The sequence below is a fragment of the Marmota flaviventris genome, chromosome 4 (genome assembly GCF_047511675.1).
Source record: "Marmota flaviventris isolate mMarFla1 chromosome 4, mMarFla1.hap1, whole genome shotgun sequence".
Lineage (NCBI taxonomy): Eukaryota > Metazoa > Chordata > Mammalia > Rodentia > Sciuridae > Marmota > Marmota flaviventris.
The window spans coordinates 43,948,832-43,973,802 of NC_092501.1; the positions used below are offsets into that span (position 1 = coordinate 43,948,832).

A 24,971-nucleotide genomic window follows, 5' to 3' on the forward strand; every position below is an offset into this window, starting at 1 on the left:
GACAGCCACTAAATGTTGTTTATTGAATTTTGATGGTACAGTGGATTTCACTCACTATGCCTTTCGGAGTTGACCTACATGCTAGTGCAGATTTTTAATACTGTCCATCTTCTGTGCTGTTTTTATAAATTTGCTACTAAAATACAGGAGGCCAGGCACTGTGACACATGCTGGTAATCTCACTTATTCCAGAGATTGGGGCAAGGGATTGCAAGTTCAGGGGCAGACAACTCTGCAACTTAGTGAGACCCTGTCTCAAAATAAAAACTTAAAAAGGACTGTGGATATAGCTCAGTGATGGAACGTCTCTGGGTTTAATCCACGGTACCTAAATAAATAAATACATGAAACTGTTAAAATGATATATACACAAGTATGTTCTTGAAGCATGTTTTATATTGGGGAAAAAAGAAACAGTCCCTTTGTCCATAAACAGGGCACTGTGTGAATAAACAATGGTATACCCATCCACAGGATACTTTGCAGCTCCTACATGGAATAAAGTAGATTTATGTGTACTCATTTTCCTAAACTTTTTCCAAATTTTTAGTTATCTCCCAAGGTTCAATGCTAGGACTCATGTAGACATGAATTTAAAACCAAAATACTTATTATTTGATACCATGTTTATATTTTTTCTCCATACATACTAAAAATACAGGGAATATGTAGACAGGAAATAGGAAGTGTCCACCATGCTGTGGGAACTGAACTGGAATTATTGAGCAGAGGAAATTAGTGACAGGGAGGGTTTGATGTTTTGCATTTTATACTTTATTACTTTGTGCTCTAACATACAAGAAATCAAAGTGTGTGTGTGTGTGTGTGTGTGTGTTTCTAATCCTAAATTCATAGTAATAGGCAACCAATCCCTAACTTTGAGCTATAAGAATTCTTGTGGATTTAAGTATTCTTTGATAATTTCCCACTGAGCTAAACTACTGTGGAATGTCCAACCAAGTATGAGAAATTCATGGTCACTGACTTGGTACTGAAACTCCAAAACCAAGAAATAATTCTGGTAAAGTGGACAACACCTATAATTCCAACAACTCTGGAGGCTTAAGAAGGAGGGTCACAAATTCAAAACCACATAAGCAACTCTGTGTCTCCAAAAATAAAGAGGGTTGGCAAACTAGCTACGTGGAGAAGACCCCTGATTCAACACTTAGGCCATCAAAAAAAAAAAAAATTAAATAAGCCTCATCACAGCTATTAGATGGAGCAGGGAGAAAATTAACACAGCTAACTTGATAACTTTATGTGAGCCTTCTTATCTGGGAATTCAGTGTTCTATAAGAAACGATAGCATTTTCCTGTGGAAACATCTAGAAGCAGAATTGCAAGGCATCTGCCACTTCAATCAACATTCCAAGTGACTGTCCAAATAAGACATTCCCCCTGTTAGAGTTGCCATTTTTCCACCTATTCTCAGTCTCATTATATGAAGGAAAATATTTACAAAATAAAGGTTTGTATGCTACACGCCTTTTAAATGCAAGAAAAACACATTTTATTTTGTCATTTAATATCATTTCAGAATTTCACACTTAAATAAATGTGAGATACATGACAAACATAGCATCTGAAACTCTTCACAATGGTTCCAAGAGGGTGGGCAAAGGAAAACCATAAATGCAAGATTTCGTCACTACTGGTGTTGCTTAAATGACAAGAACAAGTATAGCCTCTTTAGTAATCAAACATAATGATAGCAAAATGAAAAGGACTGACAAAAAATACTCTATCCTTTGCCTGCTTCTACACAAAACACACCAGGAGTCAACAGGATATTCAGGAAGAGCATCTCCAGCTGCATGTGTGAATGGTGCCCTCTAGTGGTCTGAACGATGTATCCTGCAGAGCGGGGACCACAGGAGCTGTTGGAGACAGGAAACTCTCTGGTGGAAGACTTCAAGGTGTTCTATGTCCTAGAGACCCAAATTGCAAAACTAGTTCCAAGTGAAAAGTTCAGTGATACCGCTGTCTTCGAAGTTTCTCTCAAAAACTCAGATCAACAATATCCAAAGTCCTCCCTGGGCACCCTCAGATATCATTGACCTGCATGCCCAGGTGACTGTCAGAACACTCTGGATTCACAAACAGGGGCTCTCATCTCAGTGCAGGAGCCTCCAGGAGTTCTTGAAGTTGCAGTAGCTGAACCTGTGGCTTCAGTACAAGTTCTGCTTTCAGTGGGGACCTGGGCTGCTCTCTAGCAACTTGCTGTCCATGTAACACAAAAGGTAGCCCATGTAGGAGGATGGAGGTATCCAAGTCAATTATGGTCCGAGAAAGATTCTGCCAAGAATGTGAATTGGAAATCGAATGACACAGCAACAGGCACATGCCTGCCACAGTACACCCCGGGCACATTCACTGTGAGCACAGTGGGAGAGTTGAGGGCTGGGGGAGATTTTTAAAGGCAAAGGTAAAAAGAACTACAACACATATTTCCAAATAATAAGTCTTGTCAACTGTAGTAAAGAACAAGAGAGATGTAAGTTCAAAGTTAAACAGACAGTTTCTGGACACCCATCACTGCAGAAGTCTGTTCTAAAAGGCTAAATTCCAGCAGACTCTTGTAAATTCTTGTCAAGCAATTCTGGCTGAGATGTCTTCCTTCATAATGTCCTGGTTTGGTTTTGGTTGGTTTGTTGGTGACGGTGGACACACATGAAAATCCATTGTGATACCAATGACACTGTCAAATTTCAGAGAGTCCAGGCTGTCCTGGCAGACTATAATATCCTGAAGATGCTGCTCTGCTTCAGGGAGGAGAGCAGCAACCTTCAGACCCTGCCATACAAAGGCACTGTAGAGGACCTTATCTCCAAGGTGGAGATAATTTGTGAGACAGGCTGTGCAAGATGGATCTACCTAAGCACACATTGGTTTGAATCTGGCAAGTGCTGTCTTTGTGCCTGTTGCTGTGGCAGTGGCTGCATGAGTCCAACTTTCTCCAGAGCACTAGGAGAGGCACAGTCAGGGATCTATGACTAGAGGGTACTGCTACCCCTCCAGAAGACACTGAGAGTTCAGGAAGCTGTGAGGAAGGGTTGTTAGTTGGGATTAAGTGGGATGTATGAAGGATTGGGGGAGTTGCTTTTATTTTATTTTATTTTTGTTTTTATTATTTTTTTTTTATTTTCTAGGGCATTTGTAATTTTTTTTTTGAGTTTTTGTTTGTTTGTTTTTGTTGTTGTTTTCAAGAAAATTTCCTACACTGAGCATCTTTATGTGCACATTCAAGAGACTCTTTGCTCTGACCCTGAGAGCATGACTACAGGATGACTTCTGACTCTAGGTCCCTAAAACTCAATGCCAAGGACTTCAGTTAAAATTTCAGCCAAGTCATCAAATGTTTCATACCTCTGCTCAGTTGGGGACATTAGAATTGGGTCCTGAACTGGCAGTTTCTCTTGGTAACTCTGTGGCTGTTGCAGCTATGGATTATAATATCCCCAGTCACTTTGCTGCTGTGCTCCCCACAGATCAAAGAGGTCCATGTCCTGCTGCTGCAGCATCTTTCCCTGCACAGTACTGACACAGGGCAAAGGCAAGCCATCAAATAGTTCATACCCTTCACCCCAGACCTGCTGGTTTCAGGACCTGGGCTGCTCTCTAGCAACTTGCTGTCCGTCGATTGCAATAGGCCCTGGAAGAACACTCAACTCCATTTGTGGAGTAGATGTGCACTCAATCTGAGACCTTGAGTCTTCTCCATTCTTTTGAGAATCCGCATCCTGCTCTTGTGGAAGAGAGGGCAACTGCTGCCCCAAGACATCATGCTTCTCAGTCATTAGAAGTGGGTTTTGAACAGGCAGCTTTTCTTGATAACTCTGGGGCTGTTGCTGCTGTAGATTATAATATCCCCAGTCACTCTGCTGCTGTGGTCCCCACAGATCAAAGAGGTCCATGTCCTGCTGCTGCAGCATCTTTCCCTGCACAATACTGACACAGGACAAAGGCAAGCCATCAAATAGTTCATACCCTTCACCCCAGACCTGCTAGTTTGGGGACCTGGGCTGCTCTCTAGCAACTTGCTGTCCATCGAATGCAAAAGGCTCTGGAAGAACACTCAACTCCATTTGTGGAGTAGATGTGCACTCAATCTGAGACCTTGAGTCCTCTCCATTCTTTTGAGAATCCACATCCTGCTCTTGTAGAAGAGAGGGCAACTGCTGCCCCAAGACATCATGCTTCTCAGTCATTAGAAGTGGGTCCTGAACAGGCAGATTTTCATGATAACTCTGCGGCTGTTGCAGCTGTAGATTATAATATCCCCAGTCACTCTGCTGCTGTGGTCCCCACAGATCAAAGAGGTCCATGTCCTGCTGCTGCTGCATCTTTCCCTGTGCACTATTGACACAGGGCAAAGGCAAGCCATCAAATAGTTCATAGCCCTCACCCCAGACCTGCTGCTTTGGGGAACTGGGCTGCTCTCTAGCAACTTGCTGTCCATCTAACACAAAAGTGTCACAGGAGCCATTCTCTTCACGGGGGAGTCCCCGTGTCTCCACAGGAAAGGAGCCAGCGTTTCCCTGTGGAGCCTGCTGGAGGCAAGAAGGCTGTGCAGTGGCTGTTGTCATATTGCATCTGGGCCTCCTGGTGACCTAAAACAGGGAACTCATGTCTCCTTCTGGTGACAACCGCTCTCTGTTTCTCTTTGAGTCAGAGTCTGCATCTTTTATTTTGAAACCAAATCTAAAAAGAAAGAAATTATTTTCAATAAAATATTTTATACTAAATCTTAGCTTCAGCATTATTACTGACTTGCTCATTGGCCTGGGGTAGACACACTAAAGGCAATCTATTCTGGGCTGAACCATGGAGGTTATTGTGGAGGTTATGAACAGTGCACAATTCCAAACTCCCAACTCTTCCCAGTATCTAACCAAACCATTCTGTCCATGTGAACACAGGCTTTTCAAAGTCTCCCCACAACCTCTCTGCAACCTAGGAGAGCCCCAGGTGCCCTGCACACTTTCACACAACCTCTTGATTTTTCCCAAGCTGCCCCATCAACACCCATTCATGACTCCATATCCTGTAAGGTTATTCATGAATTTGTTGCATTTAAAAGCCATAAACAGAACAAACAAAAGTTTGTCAAAACTGGACAGTGTATTATAGATGTGATCCTAACAATCGAATAGAACAACTCTAGTCTACATTTTTTTCTCCTGCATCAATTCACAATAATTGCAATGCCAGCCATAGTCCACAAAGCTTTGAGGTATGTGTTTAAAAATGACAAAATGCTTTCTAGAATAGGTAACTTAATTAGCTAGGGTTGCAGAGGCTCACAGTCAAGAGTGTCTGGAAGCATTTTGATATTTGATCACTCCTGAAACCCTTCTCCCAATCAGGATGAATTTAGGTTAACATCTAGGAAAATCTTTGATCCCCACTTAGGAGGTTTAAAATTATAACTCTACATAACAAAACTGGTTCTTCTAAATGCATGTTCTCATTTTCCCTTCCAACGCAATTAAACACAAAGAAAATAAGGTGTGAGCATCCATCATTTTTCAACAGTTAGCAGGTGGGTTCAAAATGATGAGACCAAAAGGCAGGTGCTCCCTTTCTCATTTCCAGACTCCCGAGGATCCTCTCCCTGACCATGCTTGCTTCCACATCACATGGGCTTATTCTAAACTGTTGCACTGCTTTTCAAACCAGTTCCTCTCCCTGACATTATCGGTTATGATTTTCTACTTCTTAGTATAGCATCATTGATTTGCAGGATGTTTGAAATGTTTCCATTTCATGGAACATTTGAAATACAATAAATTCATAGCTGACAGAGAATTTGCTATTCCTTTATTTTGCAACACTGTTATTACATTCCCTTTCCTATTTTCTTTAAGAAAATGTTCTCCTAGTCTCAGACAACAAATATTTTCAATAAGCATTGGATATTGATAGAAGAGAGATATATGCAAACCCAATTCACTATACATTAGGACAATGCCAATACAGTGAAACTTTGTGCAGCATAAACAATAATTCACAAAAATCATCATATCAGAGATTCCCAAAACAAAATATTGATTCATGTCCCAAATGGCTACAAAGTGCCTACTAATGCTATGAGGTGACACATGTGGGACATAATTGAACCAAGTCTTTCTCCTGCACCTTGGGTGATCACCTCTTGGGAGTTAGATTGGCATACAATAGTGAGCAGTTTGCAAATAAAATCCTCCAATGTCTCTGCCAAAAAACAAATCAGGACAAATTGAAGTCCCATCCTTAAATCTTATCACTTAATACTCAACATCTCTGCAAACTCTTTGTCCCAACTTTAAAATATCCAATCTTCCCAGTTTTCCATAATTCCATAGACAGCACCATGATCAAAAACTGGCACAGTTCCTATTCTGAATAATTCCTGAGCATGTTAATGGGTGCCTACTCCCAAAGTTGCCTCACGGTTGTTGATTTTTTCATAAAAGTAACATAATAAATTCACTCCCACACTGAAATGAAACTGTGACAAAGATCAACAATATCCTATGTGAAGAAATGACATGAGACATTTTCAAAGACTCGTTGTATTTACTGCATTATATAAAAAAAGATATGTTCATGCAAGTTTTCCAAATTTTGACTTACGTTGATTGAGCTGATGGAGCAATGCATTTGCTTGGCCAGCTCTTGCTGGGTCCCAAAATCTGCGTAGGAATTCTGTTCAAATGATCGATTAAGAATCTCCAAGTCATGTTTTGTAAATTTGTGCCGCGGTTTTCCTAACCCTTTTTCCTTTTTTGTTTCTTCTACTTCCATAGGACTATCTTCAACTGAAGATGCTAAAAGTGCAGAAACAGAAAGAAAAAGATTGAGGATTGCCAGTAGAATCCAGAGGAAAAAAATATTATTTGTTCACCAAGATTTTAAAAATGCAGAGCTCTGCCTCACAACTTATTCATGTTAATAACACAAAAATGGATTAACTGCTGATCCTTAAAAAATATGAGGAGAAGATGAGATTATAATCTGAATGGTAGAGAAGAATTTTAGTCTAGCCAAAATTCAAAATATATAAAAAGAGACAAATAAAAAATGTTATGTCATAACAATAATTGAGAAAATACAGATAAACCAGCTCATATCTATCTGATAACCAATACTTTAAATGGTTGGTGGAAGATTAGGGGATGAATAAGATTATATAAAGTAGAAAGAAAGCATTGGGTTGTGACAAGTATTTATCATTCTTCCATAGAACACAAAAATGAGACATTCATTTCTGATTCAAAAGAAATTAAATTTAACAACTGGTCCTGAGAATACTGGATATCCACATGGAAAGGATAGAGTTGGACCTTTTATCCAATAGGGAAATATTAACTCAAAATTCAAAGAATTATAAATAAAGCTAGAAAAATGCAAAAAAAAACTTGCCTCAAAAAGAAACTTGGGAGAATGTTTCATGATATTGAATTTGACAATGATTTCATAGATATATCATCAAAAGCACAAACAAAAAAATTATTACACTATAACTAAATAAAAACTGTGCATGAATGGACACAAGGAAGAAAGTGAAAGGACAATCTGTGGAACAGGTGAATCCCTTTGAAAACCACACCTGAGAGAGCATTGATAATAGACATAAAGAACCATATCTCTAAAGTGGGCATTGGATTGGAATAGATATTTCTCCAACTAATTTAATTAAATTGTCATTAAGCCTGTGAAAAGATGGTCAACCTTACAAATCATTAAGAAAGCCAAATTCAAATTCACAGGAAAATCAAACCTCACTCCGATAACCAATGCTACTATCCACAAAGCAAATAAGCAAAACAAAACTACTGCAGAGGAGGAGCAGAGGAACTGGAACCCCTGATGCCCTGTGGGTGGGAAGACAAAATGGTGTAGCTACAATGGAAAAAAAGTATGGTCATTGCTCAAAAATAATTAAAAATTACTATATTATCCAGCAATATCATCTGTATGAGGTACCTAGAGGAGTCAAAGTCATCGGGATAAAAGTACAATGATAGTCCTCAGGGACTGGAGAGGGGGTTCTGGGGGGGGGTGTGCTTTAATTGTCACAAAGTATCAGTTCTATAAGGTTAAAAGAACTCTGTGGAGACTTGCTGGAAATGGTTACAGGACAATGACATGTAGGTGATGCCACTGAAGTGTACATTTAAAAATGGTGGTGAGGGTAAATTTTACCTGTTTCATTAAAATTAAAAAAGAAAAAAAAAAAAAAAAAACCTCAAGGAAATAGATCCAAAGGGAAAATATGAATCTGTACACTTTACACAAACATAGGTTACATTTGAAGTAAAGTCACTTATATGATAACTAACCTGTGCCTGAAAACAGATTTAATTCAATCTCAAAGTGGGGCCTCTTTGGCTTGAAAGGCCCAACCTACAAATAAAGTTGCAGGGCACATGCGTTTTTCACACACGAACTTCAGGGGCTTCAACACTGACTCCATTCCAGTCAGATTGAGCCCAGAGCGATTTTCTATCAGCCATAAACCACATAACAATGTTGTGGCCAAGGATGGACTGGATATATGATGCTGATGCCTCATGGCATATCATTGAGTTACTATTGACATCAGAGTTATATTAGATTTTGTAAGTCACTCTATGATGTCTACACAAGAAAAATCTCCTCATATGTTTCTCAGAAAAAATGCTCACCATTAAGCAATGCCAGATTGGAAACGTTGCTTTTTTTTTTTTTTTTTTTTTTGTTTATTTTAATATGAGGAATTCAATTCCTCTTAAAATACAGGTATATTCAGTTATATCTTATGGAGCAAAAAACAATTTTATATAGAAAAAAAAATTTTGAACATAGTATTTAGTCATCATGGTGAGCTAAGGAGAGTACATTTGAGGCTTCTCCCTGTCTAGAAGAGGCTGCTGACAAGAGTAAAGGAAGCAATGCTTTTAATAATGGGACCTAGGAGACAGAAAGTTTCTTCAGCTTTTCCTAAGCAGTACCACTTTTCAACCACTTATTCTAGAGAACCATCAAAGATGTGCAGCATGAGGTACTGGACATGAGATTGCAAATTACCCAATGTATTGAAACAACACCTAAATGGGAATTTAAAATTTAAAAACAACAACAACAAAATCACCTATTCACACTTGGAGGGTCCAGATGAGCACAGCCAAGTTTTCAGAAAAGCTTCTGGTCTGGTTCATCCCACTCCTCACCCAAAAACTCATATACAAAAGTTTCAGATTTTCTGAAAAGCAAATGTTCGTCCTTCAATTGTTTGAAAAACGTGAGGGTTTGGAAGTCAAAGCTCAGTAGTAAAAACAGCAACCAAAGATATCATCCTGTGAACTGCAATAGCCCCATGGGTAGAAGCAGGGCCTCTGGTGCCTACTTCCCTGAGATCCATGATGGCTTCGTGGAGAAATTCACATCCCATACAGACTGCAGTAATTCAACACTGTTGTTGTTTTGGGGGGAGGGGGAGGTTCCTGAACATTTTTTCCTCTGAGACCATGTGCCCAGTGGACTCCTGAGTCCACTATGTACACTTGGGAGGAGGGTCATGTAACTTGCAAGACAGCTACAGCTGAACCCACAGCCTTCACCTTTCAGCAAGGGATCATCGACAAAAAGAAATCAAAACTACAACAAAGACTTTTGAACGTCCACTCTGCACACAAAATAATGTGCCTAAATCTCTTCCACTATCCAATTTCTTTTTTTTTTTTAAAGAGAGAGAGAGAGAGAGAAGGAGTGAGAGAGTATTTTTTAATATTTATTTTTTAGTTTTCGGCGGGCACAACATCTTTGTTTGTATGTGGTCCTGAGGATCGAACCCAGGCCGCACACATGCCAGGTGAGCGCACTAACGCCTGAGCCACATCCCCAGCCCCTATCCAATTTATTTCTAAATTTATTTCTAAATTCCACAGAATATTTAAAAAAAAAAAAACTGAACTTGATAAACAATCCCCAGGATCACTCATTAAATTCTTCTAGTATATTTTCTCGCCCCTCCCTCATTCTTGGGTTCTGGAGATCTAACTCAGGACCTGGGACATGCTAGGCAAGTACCCTAACTTTAAGCTATGCCCATGTCTTGGTTGGCATTTGATTTGTTTTGTGCTGGAGGAAGCCAGAAAGAACCAAGGCTTCATGCATAAGGGCTCCTGCCTGCTGGGCAAGCACTCTGCTGAGGAGCCACACCCCAGCCTATCCTGTTGATTTGATTTTATTTTTCTCTTCACTCTGGGCCCTTTACCACCTCTGTGCCTATTAATATCTAAAATCTCCTAGACTGGCCATGAAGTCAGGATCCTCCCACCTCAGCTACCCACATAGCTGGGATGATAGGCACGCACACACCATGCCTGGCTAATACTTCATCCCACAGGAAAGGAGAAAGAGAATGAGAACCCAAAGAACTTATCCCTGGACCTCAACCCAGAGCAGTACCTGGCCAATCGAACTACATCCATTCACCCATGCTGCACGTCTTCTAGGCATGCCGCTTAATTTGTGTGTGTGTGTGTGTGTGTTTTAAGTGGGACTACCAAATATATGGTTTGGCTTGGAAATATTTCCAAATACCTCTAAATTTTATAAGAAATCTCCTGCATGCAGTCCGCACCCTACCACGAAATATCATAACAACCCTCCACTAAAAAACCTCACCTTTGGAAGCCATGTTGCACTCTACTCCTCAAGCTTTCTCCATGGTGAACTTAGGAACCATGGAGCAGCATCCTCTAATATACCCCAAGCTAGACACGCCCACAGATTGCTCCACCCCTGGGTAATGATGCCAATACCCATACCACGCCCCTTGCCCCAGGCCCAGACAGGCTCCCTGGGGCTGCAGACTCAGCCCCGCCCTCGCCCACACTACAGCCTAGACTCCTCTGATGACATTTAACCTACCTCTTCCAATCTTGGCTTCCCTTCATTGAGCAACCACTGAAACTATACTTATTTAATCTCTACAATACCCATAAAATGTCTGTACTATTTTATGCCCACTTGGACTTAAGGGTACCAAGAATGGAGTTGTTTAGACTTTTCAGAGCCACTGACCTCAAACCTCCTCTCACCACACTCTCACAGCCCACACACACTATGTGTTCTGACAGTCTTGACTCAAGGACCAGACTCATCACTGGATATAGTATTGCTTAAACAGTATTGAGCTTAGAATTAGGAGAAACTATACTGGAATTGAATAATAATATTATAAGACAGACTAATATTTTATGAAACTTAGATCATTGTTAAAAAAAAAAAAACACCTTTTATTCTTGTTTTCAATAAGGCAGCATGAACATATAGGCACTCTACACTGAACTCCACCCATAGCCATTTTCTATTGTTTTATTTTATGTTTTCATCTTGGCAATTTAATGGCAATAGTGCAGAAATGAAAAATTTAAAACCAAAAAAGCTGAAGGAATCCAGTTTTCTAACTTAACTCCACGATACACAGTTTCTCTGTAACCAAAAATCAAGAAGAGGCCCAACAAACAGATTGATCTGCAGTTAAATTCATGGAGGGCCTTTCACAGGCTATGACAGGAGATGGGCCCCAGGCTGTCTGCTTAGGACAATCTGCCATTTGAAGCACTGCATGTGCTTTGGGACACATCCGGGAATATTTTAGGAACCTGAAGGGTTGGAGGAGATTGGAGACTGAGACAGTAGAGCAACCAAAATTGGGTTGAGCCACCAGTTGTCCTCAAAGCCATCTGCATTGTTCTGGGATCCCACTCCCCCTAGCCACAGCCCCCCACTGCTGATGGCCTTCTTTGCCCCCATGGGCTCTGGCAGGTCTAGCTCCAAATTCCAGGTCTCATGCTTTCTTTTGGAACCCTCTGCATGGGATCACAACTTATCTACCATGTGATAGGCAGCCATGTATAGGAGCTCTGAGGTCCCCAACAAGGACTTCATAAGAAACAGGAAATTGTGAAGGAGTCAGATGGGAAGAGGCCTGACTAAAGAGAAAGCTAAAGAGGATGACAGTTTCAGGATGTCAGGCCAACAATGAGGGAGATGAAGAGAGGCAGGAAGCTGATAGTGAGGCAGGGATAGAGATGTCAAGGAGGTGGATGGGGTGGTGGTGATAAAATGGGCAGCTTAAGATGATATGGATGGAAATGTTGATACCAATGAGGATGCCAAGACAACAAGGAGAAAAAAAAATCCAGTCTTCCTGGTGCAGGTCTGTAATCCCAGCAACATGGAAGGCTAGAGCAGGAGGATCACAAATTCAAGCCTCAGTCTCAGCATTTGAGCAAGACTCAGTAGTATAGTGAGACCTTGTCTCAAAATCAGAAAATGGAAAGAAGCAGAGATGAAGTTCAGCGTTGCAGTACCACTTGGTTCTGTCACCAGCAGCAAAAAAAGAGAGAGAAAATGTTAAATAAATAAATAAATGTCCCATGACCTGGTCTTTCCTTTTTATTTCTTCAAAGTACTTTAGAAAGAAAAAATTGCAGTTTTTATTTTCATTTTATATTTTTGTACATTTTCATAGGTCTCAGGCACTTTTAATAGCCAAACCAGCCTTCAGAGCATTTAATGGACTTTGACCATGTTCAATATGAACTCAAAAAAGAAAATATATATATATTTAAAATCAAAATAGAAATATGGCTGCAGTGGCACAATCTGTAACCCCAGTACTTCAGGTGACTGAGGCAGAAGATCAAAATCTGGCAATGGAGCCATGCACTGGAAAAAAATAAATGAATAAATAAATAATCAAAGTCTCCCTGTAAAAATCAGTGTTAGTGGCCACTGGTTCACTCCTAGAAGCAAAGTAGAAGTGGGTATCTTATTCTCATTCCAGAATTTTTTTGTCTATGTACTTAGCTGGACTATAAGTTTATGGTTCCTATGACATAATCTTAAAGGTCAGAGATTAAACGTCCTTTTTTTTCTTTTCCTTTATTATTTACAAATTTGATGTTTTTTTTTTAAATTTGTTGGTGTTTTAGTATGAAATCATGTTGTCCAATATTACACCAAAATTTTGGTGGTCACTACCACCAACAGCTGGCATGTTCTCTCCTGCCACATATGGATGGAAGTGTTGATACCAATGACAAGCAAGGAGAGAAAAAAATAAGCCAAGCTTATTTTTTTAGAGTTCCTCTAACAGTCAAATAAAAAGGTTGGCCTTAAATTGATTTGTCTGGATTTTTCTTTTTTTAACCCCAATAACTCAAAATTTCCATCACCTTTGTTTCATTCCTTTCTGAGTACCCTGAATTCAAGCCAGGTAGTGACCTCCTTTCCTCCCCTCCTCCATCCAATCCACCTGGACAGACACCCTCACTGCCTTGTTCTCATTCTCTTCTCAACTCCAGTCAGGCTCTCCTCAGAGCTCACTCCATGATTTACACCAAAGAATCAGCTCCAAATGGCCCAATCTCATGGCTAATTTTTCTAAGTCATCAAAAATTTTAGCCAATCATTTTTTTTTTTGTTTTCCTAGTTCACACTCTGTATGTGAAGCTTGGCTTCAGAGCATGTGACCTAAGTCCTTCATCCTTGTTACAAATGCCTGTGAAGGTAAGAACCCAGCACACACCAGGTCCTCCAGATGGAGCCATGCAATAATGGAGTTTTGAACAGCAAAACTCAGGCTCAGAAACAACAACATTCTGCTGAACTCTGATTTTTTTGTTGTTGTTGATGCTGTTTTTGTTTTCTGTTTTTTTTTCTTTTAATTAGTTGTAGATAAACATAATATGTTAATTTATTTATTTATTTTTATGTGGTACTGAGAATCAAACCCAGTGCCTCGCAACCTTGAGGCAAGCACTCTGCCATCAAGCCAAAATCCCAAACACTCAGGTCAACTTTTAAGAGTACATAATCCCTGCATGGTAAGGGTTCCATACCTGGAATTCCAAATACTCAGGAGAGTGAAGCAGCAGGATTTAAAGTTCAAGGCCAGTCTGAATCTTAGTGAGAACCTAAGCAACTAAATTAGATCATGTCTAAACATTTTACAATAGAATTAAAGGGACTGGGGAGAAGGCTCAGTGGCAAAGTGCCCCTAGTTTCAATATTAAAAACAACAACAACAACAACAACACAATAACACTTCTTTGTTTCATGATGGAAAATAAACGTGTTCAATAAGGCTATTTAACATGCCTGTGGAAGTCTCAAAACCACACTCCATGAACTGGTACATTTGGAAAATTGATGACTCAACACTTGGCTTATAGAACATTGAATTTTGTGGAGATGATTTGATATCCCTTGACCATTCACTGAATTTTTATTTTGTCTACCTAAATTTTACCAGCTTGCCTCATTCTCCCACATCACACCATTTATTTCACTTAACCATAATAATCCTAAGAAAAATAGCTAATATTTATTAGTAGATTCTCTGTTCCACCTCTAATCTCTTCAAGGATACATAGAAACCAGGATTCTTTAGGACTAAATGGAGTACAAACTTAAATTATCAACATACTTAATCATCATTACTTGAAGTTTTTTTAAAGTCCTTTCTGTGGCTCAGATGTAGTGCACTTGCCTGGTATATGTAAGGCACTGGGTTCGATTCCAGCACCACATATAAATAAATAAATAATAATAAATGTCTATCAACAACAAAAAATACTTTTAAAAACTATATATGGGGGCCGGGGCTGTGGGTCAAGCAGTAGCGTGCTTGCCTGGCATGCATGTGGCCCGGGTTCGATCCTCAGCACCACATGCAAACAAAGATGTTGTGTCCGCCGAAAACTATAAAATAAATATTAAAAAATTCTCTCTCTCTCTTCCTAAATAAACAACTATATATAGTAGTTTAGCTTAGTTTCAGAATTATCACTGACTTGCTTCTTGATCTTGAGTAGACCCAAAAAAGGCAATCCTTCCTGGGATATCCATACGACTGAATGGTGCATAATTCCAAACTCCCAACTGTTCACAGAGTCTGAAGCAGCATTTCTGTCCATGTGACCCCAGCCTTTTAAAATTCTCCCAGCAACCCTTCTGCAAACTCTGTATTAAGACTGAACAGATTCCCCAGCTGCCCTACATACTTTCCCACAACTTCTTTATTTTTCTCAAGATGCCCCATCAAGGTAAATTCATGACTCAATGTATTGTAAAAATATTCTTAACATTTTTGTATTTAAAAGCAAAAAACAGAACAAGCAAAGGTTTTTCCTCACTGGACAGTAATTTTACAATTGGTCCTAATAAGTGCAATGAATACTCTAGTCTTCATATTTTTCTCCTACATAAATAGAGGACTATGTGGGCCATAGTCCCCAGAGCTTAGAGGTAGGTGTATGGAAATGATAAAATGCTTTTTAGGCTAAATACCCCAATTAGCTGAGGTTTAGAAGGGCACAGGCAAGAGTGTCTGGAAGCCTTTTGATATTTGATTACTCCTAGAACCCATCTCCAAGTTCAGAATGGCTTTAAGTTAACAGGTAGAAGGATTTTGATCCACACTTAAGATGATTAAAATTGTAACTATACATAACAAAACAGGTGCCTCTAAACACAGGCTCTCATTTTCTCTCTCCAATATAATTGCACACAGAAAGATGAGGTGCAAGTATCTATAATGTGTCAGTGGTAACAGACCCAGGTGGCAGGTAAGTTACAAAATGATGAAACCAAGAGGCAGGTGCTCCCTATTTTACATTCAGACCTACTAGGATCCTCTCCTGAACCAGGCTTGCTTCCTGATCACATGGGCCTTCTCTAAGAACATGCTCCTCATTTCAATTCACATTTCTCTCCAGTCATTATCTTGTTCAGATTTTCTACTTACTCATATAACATCATTGCTTTGCAGGAACTTTGAGATATTTCTAGTTCATGAAAATTTATAAAACAATAACTTCATGCTTACATAGTATTTGCTATTCATTTATTTTCCAATGCTGTTCTTATATTCCATTTCCTCTAAGAAAATATCCTCCTACTGTCAAGCAACAAAAATATTCAATGAACCATAGATAATGACAGAATAGAGATCTATGGAAACCTTCTTCAGTGAGTGTATGTTAGGGCTATCCTAGTATAGTAAAATTTTGTGCAGCTATAATTTACAAAATGACCATATAAGATATTCCCAAAACAAAATATTAGCTCACATATCAAATGGCTAAGTACCTAATAATACTCTGAGTTGCCCTGTGTGAGACACAATCAAAATAATTCCTTTCCCCTTCAGTCTATGTGATTTTCGCTTGGAAGTTTCATTGCCATACTAAACTAACAGATCTAAGTAAATACTCCTAATGTGTCTGGCATAAAATTGATCAGGACAAAATTTTAGAGCCATCCTTAACTCCTCTCATTGAACATTCAACATCTCTGCAAACTATCAGTTCCACCATTAAAGTATTCAGTCTTCCTAGTTCTGCAGAATTCCACAGCTAGCACCCTGATCAAAACCTGCACAATTTCTAACCTGGATAATTACAAAAGCATCTTAATTGGTGCCTACCCCCAAACTTGCCTCACAATAGTTGATTTTTCCATAAAAGTCATATGATACATCCATATCCACAATGAAATGAATACATGACAAGTATCAACACTGTCCTATGTTAAGAAATGGCATGAAAGTTTTCCAAAAAATTCTTTGTATTTCTTGTGTCATCTACAAAAAGGTATGTTCATGTAATTTTTGGACTTTTGACTTACCTTGATTTCACATATGTGGCCATGCATTTGTTTGGTCAGTTTCTCACTGACGGAAAAATCCAGGTACAGATTCTGTTCAAATGATAGATTAACAATCTCCAAAACATGTTTTCTAAATGTGTGCCACTGCTTTCCTTTTCCTCTTTCCTGTTTTGCTTCTTCTACTTCTTTATGACTATTTTCAACTGAAGATGCTGAAAACAATACAGAAACAGAAAGAAAAGAATTGAGGAATACTAGACGCATCCAAAGAAAGAAAAGATTATTTATTGACTAAGATTTTTAAAAGGTGGAGCTGTGCCTCACTACTTATTCATTTAAAAAAAAGGGGGGGGGGATGGAATTAAGGGCCTATCTTTAAAAATATAAAGATAACATGAGATTATGTTCTACAGGGTAGGAAAGGATTTTAGTCTAACAAAAATTTAAAAATTGGAAGAAGACAAAAAATGCTCAGTCATAATAGTAATTGAGAAAGTACCAGTAAACCACCTCATGTCAATCTCATGGCCCACAGTTTAAGTGGTTAGTGAAGGAGGAGGGGAGGAATAAAATTAAATAAAATAGGGAGCGAACAATGGGATGGGACAGGTATTGATTTTTTTGACCACTTTGTGTTTTTTTTCTGTATTATGAAGTTCAAAGTGAGCTTACCATTCAATGTACCAATCAAATAAAGAATACTTGAAGTTTTTAGAGCATGTTTACATGACCTTTTTCTAACCCCTCTCCAATGGTATGGCAAGGGACTGTATGGAGGGTTGGTTTGTTTAGTGGTAGTGAGGATTGAAGCCAAAGCCTCAGGTATGCTAGGAAAACACTCTACCCCTGGTTCACACTCAAATTAGAAAAAGCAAAAAGGCTAGACACGTAGCACAGTGGTAGAGCATCCCTGCATTCAATCCCAGCACAACAACAAAAGAAAGAAAGAAGTGAGAACATAAAGTATGTGATACCACTGTAAAGGAATGGGGATTTTATGAGGTTTAAGTTAAGTTAGTATTAACATGAAAATACAATATTACAACTTTGATTGTCTTTATGGTAAGAAAAAGAGCTACAGAATTGACACAAAAGGAAATGACAAGAAAGGCAAAACATCACTACCAAAGAGAAAAGAAAACACCCAAGTCAAAGCAGTAGAACAAAGGAGGGAAACACACACACACACACACACACACACAGCTGTAATATATACCAAACAAGAAAAATGGCAGTTGTAGTCCTCCTCCCTCCTCTCTCCTCCTCCCCCTTCTCTCTCTCCCTCCAATGGCTTGGTCTTTAGGTATTTTTCAGAAGGGTAGGGGATAAACCCAGCAGCTGTTCCAATGGCTTTACCACAGAGCTTCATTCTAGTCCTTTTTTTAATTTTCATTTTGAGACAGAGTCCTGCAAAATGGCCTCTTTTGAGATCTGCCTGCCTCAGGTTCCAGGAGTCACTGCAATGACATGCATGCACTCCTCTGCCCCGCTTCTAGTGCATTGTTCATTGTACAAAATCATGGGATTCTGAGGTGAAAAGCTCAAACATGTATAAAAATGTGTAATTGATAGGCCCTCCCTGTTTCTGTCCTCTCCTCCTCTCTGGCTGAACTAAACCACTTGGAAGGCATCCATTCTTCCATGGAAAACAAAAATGGAACACTTATTTCTGATTCAAAAGAAACAATAGGCAGGATTTTACAAATGGTGCTGGGAAAACTGGATATCCACATAAAGCATCAAGTTAGACCTTTCACCACAGAGGGAAACATTAACTCAAAATTGAAGAAAATCAAGATAGAAAAACATATAAAACCTTCTGCAAGAAAACTTGGGGGAAAGTTTCATGACATTGAATTTGGCAATGATTTCTTAGATACATCACCATAAGCACATACACAAGAAATTTGGACTACATCCAAATAAAAAACTGTGCATGAAAGGACACATAAAAAAAGGAAAGAAAAATCTGTGGAATAGGAGAATCCCTTTGGAAATCACATCTTACAGAGTTTTGATATCAAGACAGAGAACTACAACTTACACAGAACTCCATTTTAAAGTGGGCAAAGGATTGGAATAGATATTTCTCCAAAGAAGATAAACGATAAACAAATTATCATTAAGCATGTGAAAAGATGGTCAATATTACAAATCATTAGGGAAGCCAAATTCACATCTGCAAAAAAACAACACCTCACTCCCATTAGGATGGCTACCATCCCCAAACCAGATAACCAAAACAAAACAATTGCAGAGGAGGAGCAGAGGAACTGGAACCCCTAATGCACTGTTGGTGGGAAGGCAAAATGGTGTAGCTATTATGACAAAAATTATGGTTGGTGCTCACAAAAAAAAAAAAAAAACAACTATTATCCAGCAATGTTATTTTTATGAGGTATCTAGAATAGTCGAAGTCATAGAGACAAAGGATGATAGTCCTCAGGGGCTGGGGAGGGGGCACTGGGGAGTTCTATTCTAATGGTTACAAAGTATCAGTTCTACAAGATGTAAAGAGCTCTGTGGACAGTTGCTGGTAATGGTTACAAGACAATGTCATATAGGTGATGCCACTGAAGTGTACGTTTAAAAATAGTGGTGAGAGTAAATTTTGCATGATGTTTTATTGAAATTAAAAAAATAACACAAGGAAATTGTCTCAAAAGAGAAGACCTGAATCTCTACACTTTAGACAAACCTAGTTCACTTTTACAGCAAAGCCACTTATGTGATAACTAACACACTCCACATAACAGAGTTAATTCACTCAGGGGGTGGAGCCTCCCTGGGCTTAAAGACCTACACCACAAAATGCTGTTCCATTGAGCATAAGTTTTTCACACAGGAACTTCAGGGGGTTCAATGTTGACTCCATTCCAGTTGGACTGAGCCCAGAGCTGTTTTACTTTCAGTCATGGACCAAATAACAATGCTGTGGTCAAGGATGGACTGGATACATGATGGTGATGCCACAGAGGATATCATCAAGTGAAGACTGACATCAGAGTTATATTAGTTTATGTAAATGCACTCTATTATGTCTACACACACAAAAAAAAATCTCCCCATACATTTCTCAGAACCAACCCTAACCATTAAGCAATGTCTGATTGGAATTGTTTCTTTTTCTTTTTTGACATGTTTTTATTATGAGAAATACAGTTGTCCCTAAAATACAGGCATTCTGTGTTCTGTCTTATGGAGCAATGTACAATTTCCTTAACAAAAACAAAAAAAAAAAAATTGAACACAGTATTTAGTCATGACAGTGAACTCTGCAGAGTACATTTGAGGCTTCTGCCTCTCTAGGAGGGGCTGTTGAGTAAAGGAAGCAATGCTTTTAATAATGGTACCTAGGAGAGAGATAGTTTCCCCAACATTTCATATGCAGGACCATTTTTCAACCTCTTATTCTAGAGAGCCATCAAAGATGTGCAGCAGGAGGAACTAGCCATGAGACTGCAAGTTCCCCTTGTTTGGAAACAACACCCAAGTGGGGATTTAAATTTAAAAAATAAAACAAAACAAAACACAACACTCTATTCACAGCAAAATCACACTTCGGGGTTCAGATGAGCACCATCAAGATTCTAGGAAAGCTTCTGGTCTGTTTTATCCCACTCCCTACCCCAAAACTCACATAAAACATCTCAGATTTTCTGAAAAAAAAAAGTGCATCTTCAAAATATTTGAAAGACTTGAGGTTTTTCAAATGAAAGCTCAGTAGGAGGAGGAGCAACCAAAGAGACAGTCCTTTGGATCACTCTAGGCCCATGGTCAAAAGCAATGACTCGCCCACCTGCTTACAGGAGATCCATGGCAGATTCACATCCAGAAGTGACTGCTGTTGAGTCATCACTGTTTGAGAGGTCCTTTGATGCACATTTTTCCTTCTAAGACCATGTGGCCAGTGGACTCTTGGGTCTACTATGTACAGCTGGGGAGGACTGTCCTGTTAAATTTGCAAAACAGAACAGCTGACCCCACAACCTTCTCCTCTAAACTAGGGCTCATCTAAAAAAAAAAAAAAAAGAAAGAAATTAGAGCCTCAAATCAAGACTTTTGTGTGTGCACTTCCTCAAAAAACTGGTGTGCCAAAATCTCTTCCACTATCCTAGGTTAAAAATGTTCCAATTTATTTCTAAATTTTAAAATTGTGTATTTTGAAAAACAATCCCCAGGACCACTCATAAAATTCTTGCAATGTAGTTTCTCACCCCTCCATGCCTTGGGATTCTGGAGATGGAATCCAGAACCTGCGGCTTCCTAGGCAACACCCCAACATTGAGCTATACCCATGCCTTTCTTTACTTTTTGTTTCTTTGTTGGGGAAGTAGCCAGATGGAACCCAGGGCCTCAGACTGCCTGCCTCACACTTGCAGGCCTAAAATGCTGAGCAAGCACTTTACTATTGAGCCTCCCCCCAGCCTATTCTGCTGATTTTTATTTATTTATATTTTTTTTTCTCCCAGCCTTTTACTTCCTTCACTCTCATTAACTTTTAAAACACCTGGACTGACCATGAAGCCAGGATCCTCATGCCACAGCCTCTGGGGTATCTGAATCACAGGTGCATATCATGGCAACTGGTCAACTTTTTAACTCACAGGAAAGAAGAAAAAGAACAAGAATATAAATTTATCTCTCAACTTTAACACCAAGCAGTTCCTGGCCATTTTATTTTATTTGATCCACCCTATCATTCGCCTCATTTCCTTAGCATTTCCCTTCATTGATTTCATGGGAATCCCAGACATATTGTTGCCCTGAAAATACTTCCGTATCTCTCTAAAATATAAGAAATCTCTTTTAATGTAACTAGGGGCTAATTTTTAAATATAAGTGGCTTTGGAGTAGCCATGCTCCACAATTCCACTGTGCCGCAGCAATAGACAAATCGGTCAGTAACAGGGGCTATCCCTTGCCCCCAAAGCTGCCCATTAAAAATGGGGCTGAGGATATACCTCAGTTGGTGGAGTGCTTGTCTCACACAAGGCTCTGGGTTCAATTCCCAGCACCACAAAAAAATTTAAAAAAAGAGAGAGAAGGAGAAGGAGAAGGAGGAAACTCAAACACCTCTATGCCCCAACCTTAGTTCATGCAGTCCACAGCCTGCCACAAAAACACATCTTAATCCTCTACCAAAGAACCTCACCTTTGGAAGTCATGCTGAACCTCTATTCCTCATCTTTCTCAGTGCAAAAGTGAGCAACTCTGGAGCAGCATCCATTAATATAGCCCACCCTAGACATGCCCTCAGATGGCCTGGCCCCTGACAGACACAACCAGCCCACCCAATAGGGACATGGGCCAGCAGAAGTGGTCCCGCCCTAGCCTGCAGCCCACCCTAGACACATCTGATTATGTTTACCCTAACACCTACCTCAGCAAATCCTAGTTTCCATTCATTGAGCATTCACTGAAACTAATCTTATTTTTTTATAGTATTTATTTTTTAGTTACAGGTGGACCCAATATCTTTATTTTTATGTGTTGTTCAGGATCAAACCCTGTGCCTCATGCATGGTAAGCCAGCGCTCTACCTCTGAGCCCAATCTCCTGCTCACCACCAAACACCCTCCTACCTCCACCCCTGCTAGGGTACTATTTTTCCCCCATCTGGACTTGAGGATAATGAAACAGAGATGTTTAAGCCATAGTATGCCCCTGACCTTGAACCTAAACCCTTGTGCTCCTCTATCACACTCTCATCATTCTTGACTCAAAGCTGAGTTGCATCACTTGATAGGGTATTTATTATGGAGTCCTGAGCTTAGAAGCAGGAGAGGCCATAGATTGAAACTGAATAAGGACATAGGAACAATAGGAACATTATAAGAGATAAGGTTATGTTTTATGATCTTTAGATCAGTTGTCAAAATATAATAACAATAGATACATATTTTTTCTTGTCAGTACTGTGGATTGAACACAGAGGCACTCTACCACTGAGCCACATCCCTCAGGATTTTTTTTTTTGTGTGTGAGTCAGAGTTCTGCTGATTTGCTGATGATGGCATCCAACTTGCAATCCTCCTGCTTCAACCTCAAAATTACAGGTATGGAATTACAGGTATGCACCACAGAGCCCGCTTAATTCATCCTGTTCTTCATACAGTCCTGTGATAGAAAAAAAAAAAATCTTCATTTCACAAATGGAGAAACTGAAGACCTTTGAGTTTTCTTCACAGCTCTAGGACTTTGTACTTTCCCACATGTGGGGAGAAGGTAATAATAATTCGAAGGTTTTTTTGTTTGTTTGTTTGTTTGTTTGTGTGTGTACTTCAGTTGTAGAGAATGCAACACATGTTTGACAGTTGTTTCTCACTTTTCTGGATCAGAGTGATCTGCCTGCCTCTCTTTCTATTGAAACAAATGGCTTTTTTTTTCTTTTTTTGGTGCTGGGGATTGAACCTCCAAATGTTTGAAGGCTAACTCTGCAGGTGGAACTGATTTTTTCCACATTATCTCCTAACAGCCCTATGGGGATGTACATGATCATACAGATGAGTCCTGAAGCTCAAAGTGATTAACTAAATTACCTGATGTCAAACTCTGAGGAGACTGACTACAACAAGATAAAGCAGAGAAAAATAAGGTTTGCCAGGCATGGTGGTGCACACCTATAATCCCAGGGGCTCTGAGGCAGAAGAATTACAAGTTCAAAGCCAACCTCCATAATGCAGCAAAGCCCTAAGCAATGTAGTGACACCCTATCACTAAATAAAATATAAAAGAGGGCTGGATTTGTGGCTCAGTGGTTGAATGCCTCTGGGTTTAAACCCTAGTACCCAAAAATAAATAAATAAATAAATAATAAAATATGTTTGCAACTGGGTAAGTTAATGGCAGCACTACAGAAGATAAATTTTAAAGGGCAGGGGAGAGGAACATAATTTTCTAACTTGATCCCAGGATAGATGGTGTCTCTGCATCTAAAATGAAGAAAAGGCACAAGGAACAGATTGATGGGCAAATAAATTCATAGAGGTCATTTTGTGTTGTATGACTGCATATGGGTCCTGTAATTTCTGTTTGGGCACCTCAACCTGTCATTTGAGGCAATAAAGGTGATTTGTGGTATATGGAGGAATATTTTGGGAAAGAGAAGGCTTGAATAAGATTAGCGACTGAGAGAGTAGAGCAATCCAAAATTGGGTTGAGCCACCAGGGGCCTCAAAAGCTATCTTTATTATTCCAGGATTCCATTCCTGCTAGCCACAGCCCCCTCTGCTGATGGCCTTCTTCAGCCCTGGACTCTGGCAGGTCTAGCTCCAAAATCCAGATCTCATGTTTTCTTTTTGGACCCTCTGTATGGAATCATGACTTACCCACCATGCAAAATTCCACCATGTGCACCAGCTCTGAGATCACCACCAAGGACTTTAGTGAGAAAAAGGAAATTGTGATGGAGTCAGAATGGAAGAGCCCATGCTAATGGGAATGCTAATGAGCGTGCGGAGGACCCAGCTAGCTCGCAATAAACACCTCTTTGCTGCTTACATCGATCTTGGGTCTCTGGTGGTCTTTGGGGGTCCCGAATTCGAGCATAACATATGGGAGCTCATTCAGGATCCCCCTAATAAGCCTACCCAGACACCCCGATCGAGAGGTGATAAAAACCCAGCCGGTAAGTAAAGGCATTGCTGATGTGTAAGAAAATGTACTCTGGATGCATGCAGTTATGGTTTTGTGTTGGGAGGTCGGCAAAAGGTCCAGGTGGACACACCGAAGGGCAGCCAACAGGGTTTGTGGGAGACGTCCCAAGCCCCTTTCTGGGTTCTGAGTGGATTGCCTGTAGTAAAGTATTTTGTGAAGTATTTGGTAAAGTATTTTGTAGCTGACGGATCCGCGGTCCTCCTGAGCCTTTAGTTTCTGTGTAGCAATCCATTACGCACTGCAAATTCTGTGGCCGCACTGCAAATTTTGTGTTATGTGTGTTTGTTTCTATTGTCCTGTCTGTCTCCACCCCAACACCCTGGCAAGAGAACTAATCTCCCAGTCTGGGGTCTTCAGACCCAATCTGAGGGTGATGCTCCCCCAATCCGTTTGTCTGAAGGGAAGGCCCCAGTTGGCTTGGGGCCAGCACCCACTCTCATTGTTTTGACAATCTGGAGAGGGAATCTATGTCTTTGTGTGTCTTTTTCTCTGTGTCTCTGTTAAGTGTGATGGCATTGTTTTACTTTGGACAGATGCAGAGTCCCAAGTTCCAATCTGCCTTAGATGTGTGGAGGTAACTTTAGCTAAATTTTAGCCTAAGAATGTCCCTAGTATGCTTCTCTGTAAGGGAACAAAAGTCAATAGAACAGCTTTTCTGT

The 24,971-nt window shown here is 39.8% G+C and overlaps 1 protein-coding gene across 1 annotated transcript; it reads right to left on the reverse strand.

The window, feature by feature from the left end:
* Positions 1 to 3,602: 3,602 nt before the first annotated feature.
* Positions 3,603 to 10,669, reverse strand: LOC117794659 (cytoplasmic polyadenylated homeobox-like protein 2). The gene is made up of 4 exons (XM_071611707.1): positions 10,657 to 10,669; positions 6,619 to 6,812; positions 4,045 to 4,550; positions 3,603 to 3,951 (listed from the first exon to the last, which is right to left on the reverse strand). The coding sequence occupies exons 1-4, from the start codon at positions 10,667 to 10,669 to the stop codon at positions 3,603 to 3,605; spliced, it is 1,062 nt and encodes a 353-aa protein (XP_071467808.1).
* Positions 10,670 to 24,971: the final 14,302 nt, after the last annotated feature.

Bases quoted from the DNA above. Each gene is read 5' to 3' on its own strand.
- LOC117794659 (XM_071611707.1), bottom strand. The intron at 4,551-6,618 runs GTAAGTCAAAAT...TGCCTCCAGCAG, and splicing joins GCTCCATCAGCTCAATCAAC to GCTCCACAGGGAAACGCTGG. The intron at 3,952-4,044 runs GCAAGTTGCTAG...GTCCTGTGTCAG, and splicing joins CCTTTTGCATTCGATGGACA to TATTGTGCAGGGAAAGATGC.